The sequence below is a fragment of the Pelodiscus sinensis genome, chromosome 18, assembly GCF_052426305.1.
Source record: "Pelodiscus sinensis isolate ZL-2025 chromosome 18, ASM5242630v1, whole genome shotgun sequence".
NCBI classification, from domain to species: domain Eukaryota; kingdom Metazoa; phylum Chordata; order Testudines; family Trionychidae; genus Pelodiscus; species Pelodiscus sinensis.
The window spans coordinates 31,536,801-31,545,000 of NC_143069.1; the positions used below are offsets into that span (position 1 = coordinate 31,536,801).

General features: G+C 72.4%; 1 protein-coding gene across 1 annotated transcript in view; it reads right to left on the minus strand.

Moving 5' to 3' along the window:
- Nucleotides 1–732: 732 nt before the first annotated feature.
- The window catches only part of LOC142825582 (uncharacterized), a 7,510-nt gene continuing 42 nt past the window's right edge, over nucleotides 733–8,200 (minus strand). The window contains exons 1-2 of the mRNA XM_075917476.2: nucleotides 5,355–8,200; nucleotides 733–1,107 (exon numbers count right to left, since the gene is read on the minus strand). The exon at nucleotides 5,355–8,200 is cut by the window's right edge and continues 42 nt beyond it. Of these exons, the coding sequence (XP_075773591.2) occupies nucleotides 945–1,107; nucleotides 5,355–8,029 (2,838 nt within the window). The 5' untranslated portion in view covers nucleotides 8,030–8,200 and the 3' untranslated portion in view covers nucleotides 733–944. The remainder of the gene's footprint in view (nucleotides 1,108–5,354) is intronic.

The following is an 8,200-nucleotide window of genomic DNA, read 5'->3' on the forward strand; positions in this document are numbered from 1 at the left end:
TGTGTGTGCGCGTTTCTCCCCAGAGCCAGCCGCATCTTGTGTGTGTGCGCGTCTCTCCCCAGAGCCAGCCGCATCTTGTGTATGTGTGTGCGTCTCTCCCCAGAGCCAGCCGCATCTTGTGTGTGTGCGCGTTTCTCCCCAGAGCCAGCTGCATCTTGTGTATGTGTGTGCGTCTCTCCCCAGAGCCAGCCGCATCTTGTGTGTGTGCGCGTTTCTCCCCAGAGCCAGCTGCATCTTGTGTATGTGTGTGCGTCTCTCCCCAGAGCCAGCCGCATCTTGTGTGTGTGTGCGTCTCTCCCCATAGCCAGCCGCATCTTGTGTGTGTGTGCGTCTCTCCCCAGAGCCAGACACATCTTGTTGTGTGTGTGTGTGTCTCTTCCCCCCCAGCCAGATGCAGCTTGCCGTGTGTGTGTGTGTGTGTGTGTGTGTGTCTCTCCCCCCCGCCAGATGCAGCTTGCCGTGTGTGTGTCTCTTCCCCCCCCGCCAGATGCAGCTTGCGCTGTGTATGTGTGTGCGTGTGCGTGTGTGTCGCCCCCCCGCCCCAGAGCCACACACATCCTCCCTGGGGACAATCAGGAGTCACCCCTGACTGCACTAGGGGCGGGGCTGACTTCTAACCTCAGTTCCCCAGGGGTTAATCTGGAGTCCTAGCTGGCTGCGCTGGCATGACTCCAGATTTACTCCGGAGTTTCCAGTCAAGTCCCGGCCCGTCGCCCTGGGCTGTAGGATGCATCCCATGAAAGGAGGCAGCTTTATTCTCACAGCACCAATGTACACAGGAGGCGGGAGTGACTGGCCCCTGCTGGATGGAATAAGCCCCGGTCACCGCCGTGTCATAGTCCACATACCGCTCCGGGCGGAGGGGGAGTCTCTGCAGCACCAGCTGCAGAGGCTGGGGCTGGGGGAGGGGAGGGGAGGGGTGTCCCCTCACTCCCCCGCTGAGGCTAGTCGATCATGTTGAACTGCACTAGCCCCTCGGCCGCCCCGCCGGGCCCCAGGGCCTCCCGCAGCTGGGTCCAGAACATGTCCTCCGCCTCGGGCTGCTCCGGCCAGTGCAGGTAGCTGCGCTGCTTCACCAGCTTCCGCAGGCGGTGGTAGGGCGAGAGGCTGCGGGGGGAGAGGCCGAGATATGAGCCCTGGGACCCACGGCGGGGGTCACGCCCCTCCCACAAACCTAGTACCCGGCCCCACCACCCACAGCAGCGCCCTGGGAGCTCCCGCAGCCAGCACCTGGGCCTGCCCCCCCAGTGCCCTGGGAGCCCCCCACAGCCAGCACCTGGGCCTGCCCCCCCAGTGCCCTGGGAGCTCCCGCAGCCAGCACCTGGGCCTGCCCCCCCAGTGCCCTGGGAGCCCCCCACAGCCAGCACCTGGGCCTGCCCCCCCAGTGCCCTGGGAGCCCCCCACAGCCAGCACCTGGGCCTGCCCCCCCAGTGCCCTGGGAGCCCCCCACAGCCAGCACCTGGGCCTGCCCCCCCAGTGCCCTGGGAGCCCCCCACAGCCAGCACCTGGGCCTGCCCCCCCAGTGCCCTGGGAGCTCCCGCAGCCAGCACCTGGGCCTGCCCCCCCAGTGCCCTGGGAGCCCCCCACAGCCAGCACCTGGGCCTGCCCCCCCAGTGCCCTGGGAGCTCCCGCAGCCAGCACCTGGGCCTGCCCCCCCAGTGCCCTGGGAGCCCCCCACAGCCAGCACCTGGGCCTGCCCCCCCAGTGCCCTGGGAGCCCCCCACAGCCAGCACCTGGGCCTGCCCCCCCAGTGCCCTGGGAGCTCCCGCAGCCAGCACCTGGGCCTGCCCCCCCAGTGCCCTGGGAGCCCCCCACAGCCAGCACCTGGGCCTGCCCCCCCAGTGCCCTGGGAGCTCCCGCAGCCAGCACCTGGGCCTGCCCCCCCAGTGCCCTGGGAGCCCCCCACAGCCAGCACCTGGGCCTGCCCCCCCAGTGCCCTGGGAGCCCCCCACAGCCAGCACCTGGGCCTGCCCCCCCAGTGCCCTGGGAGCTCCCGCAGCCAGCACCTGGGCCTGCCCCCCCAGTGCCCTGGGAGCCCCCCACAGCCAGCACCTGGGCCTGCCCCCCCAGTGCCCTGGGAGCCCCCCACAGCCAGCACCTGGGCCTGCCCCCCCAGTGCCCTGGGAGCTCCCGCAGCCAGCACCTGGGCCTGCCCCCCCAGTGCCCTGGGAGCCCCCCACAGCCAGCACCTGGGCCTGCCCCCCCAGTGCCCTGGGAGCTCCCGCAGCCAGCACCTGGGCCTGCCCCCCCAGTGCCCTGGGAGCCCCCCACAGCCAGCACCTGGGCCTGCCCCCCCAGTGCCCTGGGAGCTCCCGCAGCCAGCACCTGGGCCTGCCCCCCCAGTGCCCTGGGAGCCCCCCACAGCCAGCACCTGGGCCTGCCCCCCCAGTGCCCTGGGAGCTCCCGCAGCCAGCACCTGGGCCTGCCCCCCCAGTGCCCTGGGAGCCCCCCACAGCCAGCACCTGGGCCTGCCCCCCCAGTGCCCTGGGAGCCCCCCACAGCCAGCACCTGGGCCTGCCCCCCCAGTGCCCTGGGAGCCCCCCACAGCCAGCACCTGGGCCTGCCCCCCCAGTGCCCTCGGAGTCCCCCACAGCCAGCACCTGGGCCTGCCCCCCCAGTGCCCTGGGAGCCCCCCACAGCCAGCACCTGGGCCTGCCCCCCCAGTGCCCTGGGAGCTCCCGCAGCCAGCACCTGGGCCTGCCCCCCCAGTGCCCTGGGAGCCCCCCACAGCCAGCACCTGGGCCTGCCCCCCCAGTGCCCTGGGAGCTCCCGCAGCCAGCACCTGGGCCTGCCCCCCCAGTGCCCTGGGAGCCCCCCACAGCCAGCACCTGGGCCTGCCCCCCCAGTGCCCTGGGAGCCCCCCACAGCCAGCACCTGGGCCTGCCCCCCCAGTGCCCTGGGAGCTCCCGCAGCCAGCACCTGGGCCTGCCCCCCCAGTGCCCTGGGAGCTCCCGCAGCCAGCACCTGGGCCTGCCCCCCCAGTGCCCTCAGAGCCCCCCACAGCCAGCACCTGGGCCTGCCCCCCCAGTGCCCTCGGAGCCCCCCACAGCCAGCACCTGGGCCTGCCCCCCCCAGTGCCCTGGGAGCTCCCGCAGCCAGCACCTGGGCCTGCCCCCCCAGTGCCCTCGGAGCCCCCCACAGCCAGCACCTGGGCCTGCCCCCCCCAGTGCCCTCAGAGCCCCCCACAGCCAGCACCTGGGCCTGCCCCCCCAGTGCCCTCGGAGCCCCCCACAGCCAGCACCTGGGCCTGCCCCCCCAGTGCCCTCGGAGCCCCCCACAGCCAGCACCTGGGCCTGCCCCCCCAGTGCCCTCGGAGCCCCCCACAGCCAGCACCTGGGCCTGCCCCCCCAGTGCCCTCGGAGCCCCCCACAGCCAGCACCTGGGCCTGCCCCCCCAGTGCCCTCGGAGCCCCCCACAGCCAGCACCTGGGCCTGCCCCCCCAGTGCCCTCGGAGCCCCCCACAGCCAGCACCTGGGCCTGCCCCCCCAGTGCCCTCGGAGCCCCCCACAGCCAGCACCTGGGCCTGCCCCCCCAGTGCCCTCAGAGCCCCCCACAGCCAGCACCTGGGCCTGCCCCCCCAGTGCCCTCAGAGCCCCCCACAGCCAGCACCTGGGCCTGCCCCCCCAGTGCCCTCGGAGCCCCCCACAGCCAGCACCTGGGCCTGCCCCCCCAGTGCCCTCAGAGCCCCCCACAGCCAGCACCTGGGCCTGCCCCCCCAGTGCCCTCGGAGCCCCCCACAGCCAGCACCTGGGCCCCCCTCCCCAGTGCCCTCGGAGCCCCCCACAGCCAGCACCTGGGCCTGCCCCCCCATTGCCCTCGGAGCCCCCCACAGCCAGCACCTGGGCCTGCCCCCCCAGTGCCCTCGGAGCCCCCCACAGCCAGCACCTGGGCCTGCCCCCCCCAGTGCCCTCGGAGCCCCCCACAGCCAGCACCTGGGCCTGCCCCCCCAGTGCCCTCGGAGCCCCCCACAGCCAGCACCTGGGCCTGCCCCCCCAGTGCCCTCAGAGCCCCCCACAGCCAGCACCTAGGCCTGCCCCCCCATTGCCCTCGGAGCCCCCCACAGCCAGCACCTGGGCCTGCCCCCCCAGTGCCCTCGGAGCCCCCCACAGCCAGCACCTGGGCCTGCCCCCCCCAGTGCCCTCGGAGCCCCCCACAGCCAGCACCTGGGCCTGCCCCCCCAGTGCCCTCGGAGCCCCCCACAGCCAGCACCTGGGCCTGCCCCCCCATTGCCCTCGGAGCCCCCCACAGCCAGCACCTGGGCCTGCCCCCCCAGTGCCCTCGGAGCCCCCCACAGCCAGCACCTGGGCCTGCCCCCCCAGTGCCCTCGGAGCCCCCCACAGCCAGCACCTGGGCCTGCCCCCCCAGTGCCCTCAGAGCCCCCCACAGCCAGCACCTGGGCCTGCCCCCCCAGTGCCCTCGGAGCCCCCCACAGCCAGCACCTGGGCCTGCCCCCCCAGTGCCCTCAGAGCCCCCCACAGCCAGCACCTGGGCCTGCCCCCCCAGTGCCCTCAGAGCCCCCCACAGCCAGCACCTGGGCCTGCCCCCCCAGTGCCCTCGGAGCCCCCCACAGCCAGCACCTGGGCCCCCCCACAGTGCCCTTGGAGCCCCCCACAGCCAGCACCTGGGCCTGCCCCCCCAGTGCCCTCGGAGCCCCCCACAGCCAGCACCTGGGCCTGCCCCCCCAGTGCCCTCGGAGCCCCCCACAGCCAGCACCTGGGCCTGCCCCCCCAGTGCCCTCGGAGCCCCCCACAGCCAGCACCTGGGCCTGCCCCCCCAGTGCCCTCGGAGCCCCCCACAGCCAGCACCTGGGCCTGCCCCCCCAGTGCCCTCGGAGCCCCCCACAGCCAGCACCTGGGCCTGCCCCCCATTGCCCTCGGAGCCCCCCACAGCCAGCACCTGGGCCTGCCCCCCCAGTGCCCTCAGAGCCCCCCACAGCCAGCACCTGGGCCTGCCCCCCCAGTGCCCTCGGAGCCCCCCACAGCCAGCACCTGGGCCTGCCCCCCCAGTGGCCCCAGGAAGCCCAACCCCACAGCACCCTAGGAGCCCCCCACAGCTAGCGCCCGGCCCCACCACCCCACAGTGCGCCTGAGAGCCCCCCCCCCCACAACTAGCGCCTGGTCCTACCCCCCACAGTGCCCCTAGGAGCCCCCCCACAACTAACACCCGGGTCCACCCCCACAGGTGCCCCTGAGAGCCCCCCCCCACAGCTAGCACCCAGCCCCACCCCCCACCGCACCCCTGGGAGTGCCCCCAGCTAGTGCCCAGCTCCCCTCCTCACTGCCTCTGGCAGCCCTCCTGCCCCACAGCGCCCCCTGCTGGCGGTGGCCGGGGCTGGGTTAGCGGGGGCCCCTCACCGGAAGTTGGGGATCTCCTCTAGGAAGACGACAACCAGCGGGTCCTGGCCCTGGTAGTAGGTCCTGGCGCAGGCCAGCTGCATCTCCAGGGAGCACCACTCGCTCTCCAGGTAGCGGGCGCTGACCAGGCACAGGGCCTTGCGGCTGCTGCTCACCCCGGCCTGCACGTTGTCCAGGTAATAGGCCCCGGGGGCGAAGTCCCGGGGCCCGAAGCAGAGCCGGAACTGGGGCTGCCCTTCCTCCTCCAGCTTGGCCAGCAGCGTGCGCGCCACCCACGCCTCGTCCTGGGGGCAGCAGGACACGTAGGCGTCGTACTGGTAGCCCCGCCGGTCCCGCCGCAGCCGGCCCCGGCCCCAGGCCCGCAGCAGGTAGTACCCGTACCGCAGCGTCCAGCCCAGCTTGGCCCCCGCCAGGGACCCCGCCAGCGTCAGGAAGGTGGCGGCGAAAGCGGCGGCGAAGAAGAAGACGCCCGTGTCCATGTTGCAGAAAGCCATGTCCTGGGCTTGGAAGAGCGCCTCCCGCACGCCGGGCCCCTGGCAGAGGTAGGAGCCCAGCAGGGCCACCTGGACCCCCGGCTCGGCCGCCGACCAATTCTGGAACTTGGCGTTCTCGCAGGAGCAGGCCAGGGGGTTCCCGGAGAGGTCCAGGTACCGCAGCGAGTGCAGGGAGTTCAGCAGGTCTACGCTCACGGTCTGCAGACGGTTCTTCTGCAGCGACAGACGCTCCAGAGAGGCCAGGCCGGAGAAGACCTTGCTGGACAGGTCCCGGAGCCAGCTGCGGTCCATGCTCAGCCTCCGGAGGCTGCCCAGGCCTTGGAAGAAGCCCGGGCGGAGGCTGAAGTGGCTTTCCCGGCCGGGGTCGACATCGGAGAGATCCAGGCAGCTGAGGTTGGCCAAGGGGGCCAGCGAGAGGTTGACGAAGACCTTGCCGGGGTTGTCACGCAGGCTGAGCTCCCGGAGGTGGCCCAGGCCTTGGAAGAGTTCGGAGGGCAGCTGGACGGAGGAGCTGGCCTCCTGCGAGCCCAGGTCCAGGCGCTGCAGGGCCAGCAGGCCGGCGAAGGGGGCGGGCGAGTCGTACCGGCTGTAGGCCAGGAGGCCGTTGTGGCTGAGGTCCAGGCTCTCCAGGGCTTTCAGGCCCAGGAAGGAGCCCTTGGAGAGCTTGTAGAGGCTGTTGCGGGCCAGCGAGAGGTGGCGGAGGGAGGTGAGGCCCTTGAAGGCCATTTTCTGGAGGGTCAGGATGTGGTTGCCGGCGAGCAGCAGGGTGCGGAGGTGGTTCAGGTTCCTGAAGGCGTAGGTCTTGATGTACTGGAGGTTGTTGTCGCTCAGGTCCAGGGTCTCCACCTTGCGGGCGTAGCTGAAGGTGTCGCGGGTGACGGCCGCCAGCTGACAGCCCTGCAGCAGCAGGGTCCTCAGGGAGGCCATGCCCAGAAAGGTCCCCTTGTAGACGTAGGTGAGGCGGTTTCGGGACAGGTCCAGGTAGGCCAGGCCGCTGAGGGGCTTGAAGACGCCGTCCGGCAGCTTGGTGAGGTGGTTGCGACGCAGCACCAGGGCCCGGAGCCGGGGCAGCGGCCCGCCCCAGGCGCCGGCACTCAGCCACTGGGCTTTGCACTTGTCCAGCACGAGGGACTCCAGCCGGGGGAAGGCGCGGAAGATGCCCTCGTCCAGCTGGCTCAGCGGGGTGGTGGACAGGTCCAGGTGGGTCAGGTTGGTGCAGGCGCCCAGCTGGCCCAGCTCTCTGGCCGCGACCTTGGAGTGCTGGATTTCCAGGGCGGTCAGCGCCGGCAGGCTGCTCAAGACCCGGCAGGCCAGCCCCAGCTCCGAGGCCAGCGCCGGGCGCATGCTGGACCAGTGCAGGGCCCGGAGGTTGGGCAGTGGCAGGCCCAGGAGGTAGGACATGTTGAGGGGGTTTTCATCCAAGTTCAGCTCCTCCAAGCGGGGCGTCAGGCGGAAGGCCCCGGCCTCCAGGCGGGTCAGGTTGTTGCGGGTCAGGTTGAGCGAGCGCAGGCCGGGCAGCCGGCAGCCGGTGAGGTCCAGCCAGGTAATGTTGTTGTTCTGCAGCTTGAGGTGCTCCAAGGAGGGCATGGAGAGCGGGCCGAGGGGGGCGGAGACCCAGTTGGAGTCCAGGTCGAGGAAGGTGAGGTTAGCCAAGCCGCCGGCGGCCGCGGCCACCTCCTGGAGCCGGGAGAGCCGGTTGTAGGGCAGGTGCAGCTCCTGGAGGCCCCGAGGGGCAGCCAGGGAGGTGGGGTGCAGGGCCGCCAGGGCGTTATGCCCCAGAAGCAGCACCCGCAGGCCCGTCAGGTCGGTGAGAGCCCCGGGGCCCAGGGTCTCCAGCTGGTTCTGGCTGAGGTTCAGCAGCGCCAGCTGGGCCAGGCCCTGGAAGGCGCCGGGCGGGAGGGCGCGGAGGCGGTTGCGGTCCAGCCGCAGCTCCAGCAGGTGGGGCAGGTGGGTGAAGGCGGCGGGCGGCAGGGCCTGCAGGGCGTTGAGGGAGGCGTTGAGCCAGCGGGTGGAGTTAGGCAGCGGGGCGATGGCCGGGCCCAGCTGGGTGATGCCGCGGCCCACGCAGTCCACCAGGTGCGGCTGCTCGTAGGACAGCAGGCACCAGGCGAAGCCAAAGGCCCCGGCGCCGCGGGCACAGGCGGCGGCTGCCAGGAGCCACAGGGGCAGGGCCAGGGCCATGGTGGGAGCCGAGGGGCTTGCGGGGGCTGTGAGTGTATCCCTGCTAGCTCTGTGTGTGTGTGTGTCACTGCCCCCTGCTGGCTGTGTCTGTGTGTGTGTGTGTGTGTGTGTGTGTGTGTCACTGCCCCCTGCTGGCTGTGTGTGTGTGTGTGTGTGTGTGTGTGTGTGTGT